The following is an 18,693-nucleotide window of genomic DNA, read 5'->3' as shown; positions in this document are numbered from 1 at the left end:
ATATAGCTCATCTGGTAGGCCCGTGTCACTGGGCAGCTCACGGCTGTGCTTCACTTTGTAGTCTGTAATAGTTTGCATGCCTTGCCACATCCGACTAGCATTGGAGTCGCTATAGTACGATTCAATCTTAGCCCTGTATTGACGCTTTGCCTGTTTGATGGTTCGTCGGAGGGCATAGCGGGATATCTTATAAACTTCCAGGTTATAGTCCCACTCCTTGAAAGCGGCAGCTCTACCCTTTAGCTCAATGTGGATGTTGCCTGTAATCCATGGCTTCTGGTATGTACGTACAGTCACTGTTGGTACAACATCATCGATGCACTTATTAATGAAGCAAGTGACTTAATTTTTTAAAAACCTTTATTTAACTAGGCAAGTCAGATAAGAACAAATTCTTTATTTTCAATGACAGCCTAGGAACAGTGGGTTAACTACCTTATTCTGGTGCAAAACGATTCTGGTACCTTGTCAGCTCAGGGATTCCATCTTGCAACCTTTTGGTAACTAGTACAACGCTCTAATCACTAGGTTACCTGCCGCCCCTGATGTGGTGTACTCCTCAATGCCATCAGAAGAATCCCAGAACATATTCCAGTCTGTGCTAGCAAAAGAATCCTGTAGTTTAGCATCTGCTTCATCTAACCACTTTCTTATTGACTGGTGCTTCCTGCTTTAGTTTTTGTTTGTAAGCAGGAATCAGGAGGATAGAATTATGGTCAGATTTGCCAAATGGAAGGGGGAGGTAGAGCATTGTACGTGTCTCTGTGTGTGGAGTAAAGATGGTCTAGAGTTTTTTCATTTAACATGCTGGTGAAAATTAGTTAAAATGGATATGTGTTTTCCTGTCAAAACCACTCGCTGGTGGTTAAAGTTTTTGGAGCTCCAAAAACATGTTAAACTACTTTATTCTGTGGAATGGATCTACAGCACCATTCAAAATACATCAATTACTTCCCCACCCACAAACATTTTCCCACAACGCACCATCATTTACAGTATGCTGCAGTAAAACATTTCAACCGTATTTTACTGTTGATAATAACAAAAATTACAATATAAATTACAGTTTTTCATTATAGTGTAGGGACAAATGTCCTCTCCCCTTCCTATATTTGAAAGATGCAAATACAAAAAAATATGTGAACCAGAACGAACCAGTTCTTCGTTAGTTGTTGCAACCCACAGTCTGCTGACAGATGCTATGATATCGGTTATATTACGTGCGTCTTTCCACAAGTGCGTCTGTCTACGAAAGATTACCACTGAGGAATCAATTTCTTCTACATCTGGTCGAGTCAGTAGGCTCTCTGATCTCCCTCTTCCCCTTTGTGCGGTCATCGTGCCTCTTCTCATATCTAAGCTCTCTCTCTCCCTCCTCCTCCTCTCTCTCCCAATCCATCTCTCCTTTCCACTCCCTATCTCTCCCCCTAACCCTCGCTCTCCATCCTTCTCCTCTCTCTCCCTCTCTCTCCCTCCTCCTCCTCTCTCTCCCACTCCCTCTCTCCCTTCCACTCCCTATCTCTCCCCCTAACCCTCTCTCTCCATCCTCCTCTCTCTCCCTCTTTCTCCCTCCTCCTCCTCTCTCTCCCACTCCCTCTCTCCCTTCCACTCCCTATCTCTCCCCCTAACCCTCTCTCTCCATCCTTCTCCTCTCTCTCCCTCTCTCTCCCTCCTTCTCCTCTCTCTCCCCCTCTCTCCCTCCCTCTCCTCTCTGTGCTGTGATGGTATGATGGTACACAGGAGGCTGTTGTAATTTGATTGGAGTTATTACACTTGATTTGATTAATTGTGTGTTGAATAACTGGGACTCACTCCCAGTCACCTGCCAGACCTACAGACTAGGGGTTAGGGGACTAGATACACACACACACCACACCCAGTCACCTGCCAGACCTACAGACTAGGGGTTAGGGGACTAGATACACACACACGCCACACACGCACACGCGCGCACTCGCTCTTGTACTCATGTATCCGTGGAGTTTCAACTTCCATTTCTCACACGATGACATCATCTTTGCTCGCCATGAACATCTAGAGCAGCATTTCCCAATCTCTGGAGTGACTGTTGATATAGTCATTCTGTGATTATTATTACCTGTCCAGTGGCCTGATCAACCATTCATCAACCCTCCACCAACCTGCACACAACAGGCTGAGGAAACAGTTTCATTTGTGTCGTTGGGATGACGTTGGCTCAGGTCCCAAAATCACCCTTATCTGTCAATATTTACAGCAAATGTTGGGTATACATCTGTTTTACTACATTAATTGTCTCTACAGTATATCTAAATCAATGATGATCAATTCTATTAAATTAAATTATATATACAGTACCAGTCAAAGTTTGGACACACCTACTCGTTACAGGGTTTTTCTTTATTTTTACTATTTTCTACATTGTAGAATAATAGTGAAGACATCAAAGCTATGAATTAACACTTATGGCATCATGTAGTTACCAAAAAAGTGTTAAACATTGTTTTTTATATTTTATATTTGAGATTCTTCAAAGTAGCCACCCTTTGCCTTGATGACAGCTTTGCACACGCTTGGCATTCTCTCAACCAGCTTCTTTATGTAGTCACCTGGAATGCATTTCAAATAACAGGTGTGCCTTGTTAGAAATGTATTTCCTTCTTAATGCATTTGAGCCAATCAGTTGTGTTGTGACAAGGTAGGGGTGGTATACAGAAGATACTCCTATTTGGTAAAATACGTCAGTCAATCCTGAAAATGTCAATAACGTTGACAGTTTCTTCAACTGCAGTCGCAAAAAGCATCAAGCTATATTATGATGAAACTGGCTCTCATGAGGACCGCTACAGGAAAGGAAGACCCAGAGTTACCTCTGCTCTAGAGAATACGTTCAGAGTTACTAGCCTCAGAAATTGCAGCCCAAATACATGCTTCACAGAGTTCAAGTAACAGACACATCTCAACATCAATTGTTACGAGGAGAATGCGTGAATCAGGCCTTCATGGTCCAATTGCTGCAAAGAAACCACTACTAAAGGCCACCAATAAGAAGAAGAGATTTGCTTGTGCCAAGAAACACAAGAAGTTGACAATAGACCGGTGGAAATATGTCCTTTGGTCTGATGAGTCCAAATTTGAGATTTTTGGTTCCCGACAGCTGTGTCTTTGTGAGACGCAGAGTAGGTGAACGGATGATCTCCGCATGTGTGGTTCCCACCGTTAAGCATGTGTGGAGGAGGAGGTGTGATGGTGTGGGGGTGCTTTGCTGGTGACACTGTCAGTGATCTATTTTGAATTCAAGGCACACTTAACCAGCATGGCTACCACAGCATTCTGCAGCGATACGCCATCCCATCTGGTTGAGGTTAGTGTGACTATCATTTGTTTTTCAACAGGACAATGACCCAACACACCTTCAGGCTGTGTAAGAGCCATTTGACCAAGAAGGAGAGTGATGGAGTACTGCATCAGATGACCTGGCCTCCACAATCACCCGACCTCAACGCAATTGAGATGGTTTGGGATGAGTTGGACCGCAGAGTGAAGAAAAAGCAGCCAACAAGTGCTCAACATATGTGGGAACTCCTTCAAGACTGTTGAAAATGCATTCCTGGTGAAGCTGGTTGAGAGAATGCCAAGAGTGTGCAAAGCTGTCATCAAGTCAAAGATTGGCTACTTTGAAGAATTTGGTTACTAAATTATTGGTTAATACATGATTCCATATGTGTTATTTCATAGTTTTGATGTTTTCACTATTATTGTTCAAAAAATTGAATGAGTAGGTGTGTCCAAACTTTTGACTGATACTGCATATATACTGTATATTTCAATGTTTTATGTTAGTAGTGGTGGGCTGGTAGGTAGGTAAGGAGAGACAGGGGTCCTGAGGTTTGAAAATCAATAAAGTCTCTTCAGTCTATACTATGGACTGGTTCAATGTCAGCTTGGAAGTATTAGGTCAGCACATTGCCAAATACACACACACACGCACACGCACACGCACACGCACACACACACACACACACGCACACGCACACGCACACGCACACGCACACACTGTAAGCCAACAAGATCTCATAGTTTCCCTTCGAAATTCGATGTATTATGGATGGTCTACTTTTGACGCATTAATTCTGTGTGGTTATAGGGTTAAAACAGAAACAGCTCAAAGGGTTAAGTTTAGGTATTCATTCTGAGTGGTTAGGGATATGTTTTGGGGAAGGCTTAAAGCAACATTTAAAAAAACTACACACTATTACCATCAGGTATCATCAGTATTATTGTGGCTTGCCAGAGCATTGAGCTGCCGTAGCGCCGTGTGCTCTGGCACCGAGCACCATGAGCTCGTTCCCAGTTTATTTATTTTTTATTTCACCTTCATTTAACCAGGTAGGCTAGTTGAGAACAAGTTCTCATTTACAACTGCGACCTGGCCAAGATAAAGCAAAGCAGTTCGACACATACAACAATGCAGAGTTACACATGGAATAAACAAGCATACAGTCAATAATACAGTAGAAAAAGTCTATATACAGTGTGTGCAAATGACGTAGGATAAGGGAGGTAAAGGCAATAAATAGGCCATAGTAGCAAAGTAATTACAATATTGCAATTAAACACTGGAATGGTAGATGTGCAGAAGATGAATGTGCAAGTAGAGCACTGGGGTGCAAAGGAGCAAGATAAATAAATAAATACAGTATGGGGATGAGGTAGTTGGATTGGCTATTTACAGATGGGCTATGTACAGGTGCAGTGATCTGTGAGCTGCTCTGACAGCTGGTGCTTAAAGCTAGTGAGGGAGATATGAGTCTCCAGCTTCAGTGATTTTTGCAGTTCGTTCCTGTCATTGGCAGCAGAGAACTGGAAGGAAAGGCGACCAAAGGAAGAATTAGCTTTGGGGGTGACCAGTGAGATATACCTGCTGGAGCGCATGCTATGGGTGGGTAATTGTTTTTCATTTTTTTGTTGCGCTCAGAGGAAGGCATACAGTGCATTCAGAAAGTATTCAGACCCCTTGACTTTTTCCACATTTTGTTACATTACAGCCTTATTCTAAAATGTATGAAGTTGTTTCTTTCCCTTCATCAATCTACACACAATAATACCCCATAATGAGAAAGGAAAAAACAGTTTTTTAAACATGTTAGCAATTTCTTAAAATGTTTAAACAGAAATATCACATTTACATAAGTATTCAGACATTTTACTCAGTACTTTGTTGAAGCACATTTGGCAGTGATTACAGCCTCAAGTCTTCTTGTGTATGATGTTACAAGCTAGGACACCTGTATCTGGGGAGTTTCTCCCATTCATCTGTGCAGATCCTCTCAAGCTCTGTCAGGTTGGATGGGGAACGTCGCTGCACAGTTATTTTCAGGTCTCTCCGATCGGGTTCAAGTTGGGGCTCTGGCTAGGCCTCTCAAGGACATTCAGATACTTGTCCCGAAGCCACTCCTGTGTTGTCTTGGCTGTGTGCTTAAGGTCATTGTCCTGTTGGAAGGTGAACCTTCGCCCCAGTCTAAGGTCCTGAGCGCTCTGGAGCAGGTTTTCATCAAGGATCTCTCTGTACTTTGCTCCGTTCATCTTTCCCTCGGTCCTGACTAGTCTCCCAGTCCCTGCAACTGAAAAACATCCCCACAGCATGATGCTGCTGCCACCACCATGCTTCACCTTAGGGACAGTGCCATGTTTCCTCCAGATGTGACGCTTTGCATTCAGGCCAAAGTTTTCAATCTTGATCTCATCAGACTAGAGAATCTTGTTTCTCATGGTCTGAGAGGTGCCTTTTGGCAAACTGCAAGTGGGCTACCATGTGCCTTTTACAAAGGAGTGGCGTCTGTCTGGTCACTCTACCATAAAGGCCTTATTGGTGGAGTGCTGCAGAAATGGTTGTCCTTCTAGAAGGTTCTACCATCTCCACAGAGTAAGTCTAGAGCTCTGTCAGAATGACCATCGGGTTCTTGGTCACCTCCTTGAACAAGGCCCTTCACCCCCAATTGCTCGGTTTGGCCGGGCGGCCAGCTTTAGGAAGAGTCTTGGTGGTTCAAAACTTCTTCCATTAAAGAATTATGGAGGCCATTGTGTCGTTGGTGACCTTCAATGCTGCAGACATATTTTGGTACCCTTCCCCAGATTTGTGCCTCGACAGACAATTCCTTCGTTCTCATGGGTTGGTTTTTGTTCTGACATCCACTGTCAACTGTGAGAGATTATATAGACAGGCGCGTGCCTTTCCAAATCAATTGAATTTACCACAGGTGGACTCCAATCAAGTTGTAGAAACGTCTCAAGGATGATCAATGGAAACAGGATGCACCTGAGCTAAATTATGAGTCTCATAGCAAAGGGTCTGAATACTTATGTAAATAAGGTATTTATGTTTGTTTTTTTATACATTTGCAAACATTTCTAAAAACCTGTATTTGCTTTGTCATTATGGGGTATTGTGTGTAGAATGATGATATTTGTTTTAATACATTTTATAATACGGTTATAATGTAACAAAATATGGATAAAGTCAAGAGGTCTGAATTCTGTCCGAATGCATTCTATATCTAGGTTCTAGGGACCAAAAATCTGAATTCTCTGTCTATGTCTAGTGATCAGCCTGGCAAAGCAGCCCCATATTGGGTCAATGCCAACTTGAAACATGCTTACACTGACAGGCATACTAGGATAGAGAGAGAGAGAGCTTGTCTACTATAGTATCTCTCCAACAAGTGCTCTCCCTCTCTCCCGCTCTCCTTCTCTCTGTCGTTCTCTCTCTCTCTCTCTCTCTCTCTCGCACTCTCTCACCCTCCCTCTGCCTCTATCTCTTTCCCTCTCCCTCTCATTCACTTAATTACTCTCTCACTCTCTCTTTCCCTCTCCCTTACTCTCTCTCTCCCTCCCTCTGCATCTCTCACTCCCCCTCTCTCTCTCCTTAAGGGTTATATCTATGCATCAGATTTGCCGCTCCTCTCCTTGTCAGTAGAAACGTCCCTAGCTTCCATGCCTCCATGCATTTTTAATCTGAATAGGCCCCACTCGCTGCCATTACACTATGCTCATTATCATAATAAAGCACCAAGCTGAGAAATGTTTGCTCACTCAGACAGCATGTACTCCCTAGGGTCCACTACAGCTAATATGGTATTACACACTGGAGGTTTGTGTATGGCATAGCTGTTCCAAAAGTAAACTTGCAAGATTGTCATTTCTCCTCCTCTCTCCTTCTGTATGTTCTACTCCCTCTTCATCCCTTTCTTTTCTCTGGGTCCCCAGGCTCCTGTGGTTTTGTCCCTGTAGACTCATCTCTCTCTCTGTGGCTTGAGGATACAGCTGTGTATAATAAAGGTTCGATGTTGCAGTGGATATAGTTTGTCATATTTCACACTTTAATGATCTACTACACTCTTAGAACAAAAGGTGCCAAGTAGAACCATACAGGGTTCTTCAGTTTGTTCTCATAGGGGAACCCTTTTTGGTTCTGGGTTCTATCTAGAACCCTCTAAGTAGGTTTCTTCAAAGAACCCCATGTATATGGTTCTACCTAGACCCCTCTAAAAAGTTTTTTTTATCAAGAACCATTCTATAATCTAACAGTTCTTCCTAGAACCGTCTATGAAGGTTTCTACCGACAACCCTTTTATCTTTGTTGAGTTCTTCCTAGAACCGTTGATGAATAGTTCCACCAGCCTTACTAGCCTTTGAAAGTTAATGATTTAAGACAATACAGGGCCAATTTATACCCTAACACAGGGGTGTCATGAATCTCCTGGTTTACAGGCCACAGCAGGACTGCAAGTCACATTATGCAAGCTTGCCAAGTGATATGTAATTCCTGTTGGAATCCAGCCAGAGTTGGGATATCCAACAAGTGGAAATGTTAATCTCCCACAACTTGCATTCAGAACAATTGAGACTACCTCACTCATCTAAACTGGAACAACCATCTCAGTAAAGGGTGCAATAAACCCAATTCTAACAGATTGGATTTGTTAAGAAAACTGTTGTTTATCTTTGTGTAGCATAACATTTATCAACCAACCAACGCAAAAACACAGATATTACAGTAAAATAAACAATTCTGAAAATCTCCCTGTGATAGAGCATGCTGGGAAATAGAACCCTTCATACCTTCCAAAGAATCCTTCATACCTTCCAAAGAATCCTTCATACCTTCCAAAGAATCCTTCATACCTTCCAAAGAATCCTTCATACCTTCCAAAGAATCCTTCATACCTTCCAAAGAATCCTTCATACCTTCCAAAGAATCCTTCATACCTTCCAAAGAATCCTTCATACCTTCCAAAGAATCCTTCATACCTTCCAAAGATCCTCAAAGAACCCTTTCTTCCAAAAACGGTTCTCAGGATGTTAAAGGTTCTAGGTAGAACCTTTTGCCTTACAAAGAACCGTTTTCTTCCAAAAAGGGTTCTTCTGATCAAAATTGTTCTTGGTAGAACCCTGTCCCTCCGCAAAGAACCCTTTTGGAACCCTTTTTTCTAAGAGTGTAGAGGTTGTAGTTGGCAATATCACTGTTTTCTTTAAATACAAGATATAAACTTTGCCCATCATTATTCACATAGAATTAACGATGATGATGAGGATGACTATCAAAGTCATGTTGTTATCAAATTGGTTTGCCTTTCAGGGATTATTGTACTAGCACTGTTGTGATGTTTGTACTAATGTTGTTGTAATGTTTGTGTCTCCTTTAGGGCAGCACAGAAGTCCCCTCCCTCGCCACTGTCAGCTGTATGGCTACCCCCAGCTGGGCAGGTCAGTGTGTGTGTGTGTGGGTGTGTGTGTGTGGGTGTGTGCGTGTGGGTGTGTGCACAAGTGTATGTCCTCACAGGTGTGTGATCAATAAAAGTGTGTGTGTGCGCGTGTGCCTGCATCTGCACTTGAAATCTTGTGTGTGTTTGCACCTCCCTTTGTGTGTGTGCTCCTCCCTGTGTGTGTGGTTGAGTGGGAGCGGCAGAGAGAGGTAATGTGCTGACTGCAGTCCTTTGGTTCTGGGCATGCCCATTAGAGCTAGCTATAAATCCTGGGCTAGCTGAGCCGAGCGCCGCTCTCACACTGTGTCAGCAGTCCGCCAATGAATGGCTATTAAATGCTACAAAAAGCGTCTTTAATTCAGCCTGCCGAGCGACATACTGTCCCTCTCTCTCTCTGCCTCTCTCTCTCTGTCTCTCTCTCTCTTTCGCTCTCTCTCTCTCTCTTTCTCTCTCTCTCTCTCCTCTCTCTCTCTCCTCTCTCTCTTCCTCTCCTTCACTCTCTCTCATTTCTCCTCTCTCTCTCATTTCTCCTCTCTCTTTCTCTCTCTCTCTCTCTCTGTCCATGCTTAATTGAAAAAGAGGACTAGAAGATCCCTTCACCACCATCTGTATAAATCTCTACAGTAACAACCAGGTCATCTATTATTAATAACGCACATTAATTGCAGATTATTTACAAATAGCCACCTGGCATTTTTCTTCATACTTTAGGCCGGCATGCAGCTGCTCTGTGTTTGCATGGAGGGAGAGAGGAGAGGAGAGAGAGAAGGTGATATAGGAGAGGAGGTTGTGGGAGAGGGTGAGGGTTGGTGCAAGGAGAGAGGGAGGGAGAGATATTGAGATGGCTCTGTGGATGAGGGTTGGTAGGGCAGGCTGATCACTAGACTTCAATTTTGGACATTTGAAAAGGTCCTGAGAACGTCGATATATGCCTTCCTGTTGCCCAGCACTGGCACAAAGTTATGATGTTTGGCGGCAAAGTGCGCTACTCAGGTCAAAGCATGCTGCTCTGACCACTGCTCCATGGTAGTTTACAATGTGCTAGCAAGACGGGAGAATACCAAATCATAGCCATAACCTTAACTCAGAATTAATACCTAAACTTAAACCTTTGAGTTTTATTTTTCCCTGTTGCCACACGTAATTAACCCTGTAACCATGCAGAATTAATGCAGCAAAAATAGATGTTCATCCATAAAACATTGAATTTCTAAGTGAAACTATGAGATATGGTTTGAAAAGGAGCCATAGCTGAGAGGGAGAGAGAAGCTAGAGAATGAAGAAAGGAGGGAAAAGGGAGATAGGAAGAGGAGGGAGAGAGAGATGGAGGGTTGGTAGAGAGCCGTACAGTAGAGAGCCCTGGGGTCATCCTGGGCATGGTGTAACTATTTTTGATTTACACTGACATCTTGGCTATTGGTCACGTTGAGTGGGAGATTAGTCACATCTCTCTGTGGCCTGTTAGCAGTGCTTTACCCTACGAGCCTGTGGGGAAACACTTGATTCACTGACTTGGTATTTACTTTGCTGACATGGGAAATGTAAGGTCTTTGTAAGATGCTCATTCATTCTTTCCTTTTGTCATATAATAATAGGCTTTCACATGGCACATTTTGTCCCGGGAATACAGATTGCGTGTGTGTGTGTGTGTGTGTGTGTGTGTGTGTGTGTGTGTGTGTGTGTGTGTGTGTGTGTGTGTGTGTGTGTGTGTGTGTGTGTGTGTGTGTGTGTGTGTGTGTGTGTGTGTGTGCGTGTGTGTGTGTGTCATTGTGTTTCCAATTGCATGCAGTTGAATAAAAGTGCAGGTGATTGTTCCTCAGGAGCAACCCTGTCAGTCCCCCAGGGGCCCCTTCTAGTCCCCTGTCAATGGCAATCTAATCGCCGCGACAACAGATCAATCACAACCCATTTATACCGGTGGAAGTTCCTACACGGTGTTGTTTCCCTTCAGTACACTCTTGAATTAGTGGTGACTTGAGGAACCCTGGAGCTGGGAGCTTAAGAATTTCACTGTACCCTGCAATTACACCTGTGACACAGTGCATGTGACTAATAAACTAATCTCTAAGCAAATCCCAAAGTTGGAATAGTTAGCACTTTATTACTATATATATTGGGGTGGCAGGTAGCCTAGTGGTTAAAGCGTTGGGTTAGTAACCAAAAGGTTGCTGGATTGAATCCCCGAGCTGACAAGGTAAAAATCTGTTGTTCTGTCCCTGAACAAGGCAGTTAACCCACTGTTCCGAGGCCATCATTGTAAATAAGAATTTGTTCTTTACTGACTTGCCTAGTTAAATAAAGGTTACATATTCAGCAATGTTATTAATATTATATTTCAATATGTAATATGCATAAACATTGGAAGAAATGTGACGTTTCTAGTGTACAAACTTAATATGATGAACTGGAATGACATTTACTCTAACGGGTGCCCAAAAAGAGCTATTTTAAACGCATGCCTCCAATAAGCCATGCTTCCAATATTCTCATAGGATGGCAATTTTATTTTATTTTTCCAGCTGTAGGGTATTTTGGTGTCTAAGATTATCAGATTAAATCTGAACATACTATATATTCAAGAGACATTTCAGACCCCCTCTCCTATCAGCCATGCTCATTCCTCCAAGTCTTTATTGATTGATGCCAGTGACACGGTGACATGGTTCGTTCCTGTTGCAGTGATTTGACTCCATTCTACCCCATCACACACACACACACACACACACACACACACACACACACACACACACACACACACACACACACACACACACACACACACACACACACACACACACACACACACACACACACACACACACACACACACACACACACACACACACACACACACACACACACATCCCACCCCCACACACACACACCACACTATCTGCAGATTTCTCCCCCATTCTCCCACATCACAGATCTCCTCAACTGCTCCCCTCTCTCTCTAATTCCAATTAAGCCAGTTCCTGATTGAGGCAGTATCAGTGCTATTCAACGGCCCCCCCAGGCCAAATCAACGGCCAACATCACAATCGCACTGACACCACTCTAATTACAAAGTTGTGTTTTTCAAAGTGGAGCTTGTTGGAAAGAGTTGGGAGTTCTTTGAAGCACGGAGAGAGCGAGAGCGACAAACAGAGGATACGTGGGTTGTCTAAGCAGAATGGCATCTGCTGCTCTCATTGCAATGGCCTTGATGAAGGGATGTCATTGTAGCGGCATGCAAAGTGTGTGTACCCAGCCAGGTCACCCGTGATACAAGTCAGTATTCGACGTCCATCCATGCCTGAGGACGTCGGGAGATAATGTGGAAACCGGCCACTAGGGACAACAGTGAGCACTGTTACCTTCAAGTAGGTTTTGGGTTGGCTAGGGGGATGGGGTTTTGGGGGATGGGGTTTTGGGGTAGGCATCTGCATCTGCATCTTACTTCAAATGTTGCAAGTTCAAATCCAGAAACAGGAAGTCAATTTTTGTTTTAATGGTATCCCGAATCTTAACCATTCAGCGTTAATGATTAACCTTAAGATTTCGGAGGTAATGCCTAAACCTAACCCGAACCTTAGTTAGTAGTGCACTATATAGGGAATATGGTGCCATATGGAAGGCATTATGTAGGCTTGTCAATTGTTATAACAATCTGAAGGACAATCAGAGAAATACAAACCCCTGGAATCACTGAGTTCACTATCCAGCAAAATACTGTATATCAATTGCAACAAGCACATCATTGCATCAAGCTCTATAATAAGCATTTCTATGGTTGTAGAGTGGTGCTTATTCAAGGTCCAGAGTGCTGGAATCTTCTAATATAATGCTGTGTTTAGGCCCCCGGCATGGAAATATTACCAATTTGTGTGTGCAATGCCAACTCTGCAATACACTGTCTACAATTGGCTCTGTAATAGGTCATTACTCCTCTGCCGGAGAGGCTAAAAGCATCCCCACTACTCTTTCACACTTCATCCCTCTTTTATGCTCATCACACTCTCCTCCATTTCCCTCTCTCTCTCTCTCTCTCCAGCCTTTTCTCTGTAATTGTTATGGGATTCGTGTGAGTGTTAAATGCTAATTAGATGCACTGGACATCACCTTACCAAAACACAGTGTCAAATCAAATCAAATCAAATGACATTTTATTGGTCACATACACATGGTTAGCAGATGTTATTGTGAGTGTAGTAAAATGCTTGGGCTTCTATTTCTGACAATGTAGCAATATCTAACAATTAATCTCATAATTCCACAACATCTACCTAATACACACAAATCTAAGTAAAGGGATGGAAAAAGAATATGAACATATAAATATGTGGATGGGCCATGAGCGACCAGCATAGACGAGATGCAATAGATGGTATAAAATACAGTATATACATGGGATGAGTAGTGCAAGATATGTAAACATCATTATTAAAGTGGCATTAATAAAGTGACTATTGATCCATTGGCCAATGATTTGAAGTATGTATGTAGGCAGCAGCCTCTCTGTGTTAGTGATGGCTGTTTAATCAGTGATACCCATCCCGGATCCGGGAGCATCCTCATAAAAAAAGCTGACTAGCATAGCCTAGCCTAACGGGACAGGGATATCATATAATATAATTTTCATGAAATCACAAGTCCAATACAGCAAATGAAAGATAAACATCTTGTGAATCCAGCCATCATTTCCGATTTTGAAAATGTTTTACAGCGAAAACACAATATGTATTTATATTAGCTAACCACAATAGCCAAAGACTCAACCGCATATTTTCACCATGTTTTACAGCGAAAACACAATATATATTTATATTAGCTCACTACAGTAGCCAAACACACAACGCAATTTACTCCCCGCAAAAATAGCTTGCACAAAACCGACAAAATAGAGATAAAATTAATCACTAACCTTGAACAAATTCATCAGATGATAGTCTTATAACATCAGGTTATACAATACACTTATGTTTTGTTCGAAAATGTGCATATTTAGAGCTACAAATCCTTATTATACATTGTGAATACGTAGCATCGATTCACCAGAATCTCCAGAGATATTTTGGACACTTACCTAATCTGACCAAAGAACTCATCATAAACTTTACATAAAAATACTTGTTGTATGGCAAATGAAAGATACACTGGTTCTTAATGCAACCGCCGTGTTAGATTTTTTAAAATAACTTTACCATAACAAACAGCTTGCGTTATTGCGAGACAGCGCTCGCCAAAACGGCAGAGAATAGGAATCAACATTTTCCACAGAAATACGAAATAACATCATAAATTGTTCTTACTTTTGTTGAGCTTCCATCAGAATCTTGTACAAGGAGTCCTTGGTCCAGAATAAATCGTTGTTTGGTTTAAGAATGTCCTTTTCTTCTGTCGAATTCGTGCCAACAATGCTAGCCAAGGTTGATAACGTTCCCACCCTCTCTTGACGCAAAGAATGGAAAACTCCAAAAGTCCCAATAAACGTTGAATAAACTGATAAAACTCGGTTGAAAAAACCTACTTTACGATTATATTATCACATGTATCAAATAAAATCAGAGCCGGAGATATTCGCCGTGTAAACCGAAAGCTTTTCAGAAGCTAATGTTGAGCTCCGCCATGCGCCTTGGTAGAGAAAGGAAATTCCTGACCTGCCACTCCAAAAGCTCTTGTTCGACCTCAGATCAAGCTAGACACCCCATTCCACCTTCCACTGCCTGTTGACATCTAGTGGAAGGCGTATGAAGTGCATGCATATCGATAAATATAAGGCAATTGAATAGGCAGGCCCTGAAACAGAGCCCCATTTTCAGAATTTTCACTTCCTGTCTGGAAGTTTGCTGCCAAATGAGTTCTGTTTTACTCACAGATATAATTCAAATTGTTTTAGAAACTTGAGAGTGTTTTCTATCCAATAGTAATAATAATATGCATATTGTATGATCTAGAATAGAGTACGAGGCCGTTTAAATTGGGCACGATATTTTCCAAAGTGAAAATAGCGCCCCCCTATTGACAATAAGTTTTTAACAGTCTGATGGCCTTGAGATATAAATAATTTTTCAGTCTCTCAGTCACAGCTTTGATGCACCTGTACTGACCTCGCCTTCTGGATGCTAGCAGGGTGAACAGGCGGTGGCTCGGGTGGTTGTTGTCCTTGATGATCTTTTTGGCCTTCCTTTGACATCGGGTGCTGTAGGTGTCCTGGAGGGCAAGTAGTTTGCCCCCGGTGATGCGTTGTGCAGACCGCACCACCCTCTGGAGAGACCTGTGGTTGTGGGCGGTGCAGTTGCCGTACCAGGTGGTGATACAGCCTGACAGGATGCTCTCAATTGTGCATCTGTAGAAGTTTGTGAGTGTTTTAGGTGACAAGCCAAATTTCTTCAGCGTCCTGAGGTTGAAGAGGCGCTGTTGCGTCTTCTTCGCCACACTGTCTGTGTGGGTGGACCAATTCAGTTTGTCAGTGATGTGTATGCCGAGGAACTTGAAACTTTCCACCTTCTCCACTGTTGTGGAGGGTGGTGCTCCCTCTGCTGTTTCCTGAAGTCCATTGTCATCTCCTTTGTTTTGTTGACATTTAGTGAGAGGTTGTTTTCCTGACACCACACTCCGAGTGCCCTCACCTCCTCCCTATAGGCTGTCTCATCGTTGTTGGTGAGCAAGCCTGCTACTGTTGTGTCGTCTGCAAACTTGATGATCGGGTTGGAGGCGTACATGGTCACGCCATCATGGGTGAACAGGAGGGGGCTGAGCACGCACCCTTGTGGGGTGCCAGTGTTGAGGATCAGCGAAGTGGAGATGTTGTTTCCTACCTTCACCACCTGGGGGCAGCCCATCAGGAAGTCAAGGACCCAATCGCAGAGGGCGTGGTTGAGACCCAGGGCCTCAAGCTTAATGATGAGTTTGGAGGGTACTATGGTGTTGAATGCTGAGCTGTAGTCAATTAACAGCATTCTTACATAGGTATTCCTCTTGTCCAGATGGGATAGGGCAGTGTGCAGTGTGATGGCGATTGTATTGTCTGTGGACCTATTGGGGCAGTATGCAAATTTCAGTGGGCCTATGCTGACAGGTAAGGTGTGTATGTGTGTGTTTTTGTGCATGCATGCTTCTGTGGATGTTCGCGTGCCCCATGCTTGTGTGTGTACGTGTGCCATCCCCACTATCCTTCCTCCCCATTCCACCATTATTCTACCACTGTTTATCAGTGTTAATAATGCAGCATTCTTAACAACCAGCTCTGTATGGCTGTGGTAGCTATTATCATTAAGACTAGCTGTGAATTATTAATATGCTGAAAATAAACTTGTTAGGGCCTTAGGAACATTAACAAAACAACAGTCATGAGAGCTGGACCAGTCGGAAATGAGCAATCAGCGTAACTGGGGCAGTTTGTATTAGTTTGTACATCTGGGGACCAATCAACACTCAATATTCATTTCAGAGAAGACATCTTGATTGGATGCAGCGATAGATAGTGTTAGTTGATGGTCCTTTTAAAACTAACAGGATATGTGTTTTATTAAGCACCACATTCATCAATGCTGTAATGGTGTTACTTTCAGCCAGGTCACCCGTGATACAAGTCAGTATTCGACGTCGATCCATGTCTGAGGACGTCTGGAGATTATGTGGAAACTGGCCACTAGGGGCAACAGTGAGCGCTGTTATCATCAAGTAGGTTTCGGTTTTGCTTGGGCGTTGTGGAAGGGCGTAAGTATCTGCCTCTTATTCCAAGTTTTGAATCGAGTGATAGAAAGTTGTGTTGATCTTGTTATTTTGAGCCTATCCCAAACCTTAACGTTAACCTTAAAAATTAAGTTAATGCCTAAACGTAACCTTCAACACTTCAAAATTTGACGTTTGGAACAACTTTGAAATTTGATGTTTGAGGAACATGGATGATCTAATTCTAATTCCAACATTTAATTCTGACGTGAGACTGTGAGAGCTGGTAGGTTACTATACATGTTGTCCATCTTTTAATCCCTTAGTGTAGCAAACACTTTAATCTAAGGTGCTAGCCAATTCCATTGCATAACACAACAGTGTCCCGTATCTACAACACTAATGCTTGAGTTGAGTGCATAGTGAAGCCATTATATATCGGATACTGGGGTTACATGCATATGCACACACACACACACACACACACACACACACACACACACACACACACACACACACACACACACACACACACACACACACACACACACACACACACACACACACACACACACACACACTGACCAGCCCAGCCCAGCCCAGCTGGGGGTACACCAACTAGTGACGACAGTCTCATGTCAGAATTAGACATTCATCCATGTTTCTCAAACCTCAAATTTCGAAGTTGTTGCATACAGTCAAATGTAGACATGTTTAAGTTTAAGTGCAGGCAATAAAGGAAAACTCCACCCCAAAAACTCTATTTTACTGTTTGTTTCATTATTCCATTGTTGACATAGTCCGAAAAGGTCTTGCTTGTCAGCAATCAAGTTTTCATGATATGGAACTTTCAAAATACAGAAATCATCACTGTATGATACATTTTGAATCATATGATGCTGTGTTTTGTGTCATATGATGCAAAATGTATCATATGGTGATGATTTCTGTATTTAGAAAGTAAATATATTATTTAAGACCCTATGGGCCCTGGTTAAAAGTAGTGTACTTTAACGGGAATAATGTGGCATTCAGATCGCAGCCTGGTCTCATTCTCTGGTCTCCCATAGTGTGACCAGCAGGTGGTACCAAACATTTATCTTTCATCTCATCCTCTTCCTCTCTCGCTCTCGCTCATGCACACAAACACGCACACACACACACACAAGTCTTTTGTGATTGTGCATATTTTCAATCAAATACAGTAAAATGCTGAAACTGCTTGTTAAAATCTGCTCTCACCTGTTTAATGACCGATGCAGAGATTAAGTAATAAAAATGTGTGTGTGCGTGTGTATGTGTGCATGCATATGCACTGTACATTTGTTTTATATTTGTTGAGACCTAAAGGTCATGAACAGTCAATCATGTTTTTCATGATATTGGATGATATTTGAAGGAAACCAGATCAAAGTATGAAAAACTACTGTTGCTTCTACATTGATAACGTTTGATCAAAAAGTTACTGGTCTCCTCGCCAAAGTCAAACACTTGGACTCATTATTAAAGGTAAGTTGTGTTTGCAGAGGGGCATGGTTAATATAGCAAATATATTTCACGTTTACCCTTATTCATCTATGGCAAATATACGTTTCCCCTTTCATCTGTGTCTGGTGTTATCTAGTTACTGGCTAACTAGGTCTTCAGCCAGCATGGAACAAAAGGGGGGGGGGGGGGGGCTCAAAACTCTGACACAGGTGTCATGTCAACACATCCGTCAGTGCTGCTGTGAAATGCATCAAAAGAGACATGACAAACAGGAGATGTATAAAAATGTATATATATAATTGATGTAATTTTGATGTTGTCTGAGTTGCTTTGTGTTTCACCAAATTTGCTTGAGATGATTTTATTGCATCACTACTCACTGCATCCAAGTTGCTTGACATAGGCATTTCAAAGAACTGTCAGTCAAGGCAAGCTCATGAATATATGCTCCCTGCCCACTCAGCTTGTATTTTCAAACTTTCTGGCATGTTAGCCATGAGATAAAAGTACTTTTCAGAATGAATGTTCAGGACCTTTAAAAAAGGCTGTAACTTGGCTGCCTTAAAATGTAATATGAAGTACAGTCCAGATTTTTTAATTTTAACTTCATCTAGTAAAGTCAGTGGGACTGACAAATGTGGATGTAATAACTTGAGTGAACTGCATACTTTTAGTAAAATCAATGTGCTTTAACTTAGTTGTCCTAACAAAGCTATTCAGGTTGTTTTGACAAATTAGTGGAGAGGACAAGTTTTTGATAGTCATAAAATCTAAACTTGTAGTTTTCTTTAACCTGGATGCCTTA

The 18,693-nt window shown here is 42.4% G+C and overlaps 1 protein-coding gene across 9 annotated transcripts in view; it reads left to right on the top strand.

Annotated features, from left to right (window-relative positions):
- LOC139571203 (RNA binding protein fox-1 homolog 3-like) overlaps window positions 1–18,693 on the top strand; it is a 761,620-nt gene that overhangs the window by 395,965 nt on the left and 346,962 nt on the right. For all 9 annotated transcript variants that reach the window (XR_011674253.1, XM_071393837.1, XM_071393834.1 and 6 more), the window contains one exon: window positions 8,685–8,745. Coding sequence is in view for 8 of the 9 variants with exons in the window: in XM_071393837.1 (XP_071249938.1) it covers window positions 8,724–8,745 (22 nt within the window). In the remaining variant the exon portion in view is untranslated. The remainder of the gene's footprint in view (window positions 1–8,684; window positions 8,746–18,693) is intronic.

This window comes from Salvelinus alpinus, chromosome 3 (assembly GCF_045679555.1).
Source record: "Salvelinus alpinus chromosome 3, SLU_Salpinus.1, whole genome shotgun sequence".
NCBI classification, from domain to species: domain Eukaryota; kingdom Metazoa; phylum Chordata; class Actinopteri; order Salmoniformes; family Salmonidae; genus Salvelinus; species Salvelinus alpinus.
The sequence above is the reverse complement of the archived record's forward strand: the minus strand, read 5'-3'. Positions and strand labels throughout refer to the sequence as shown.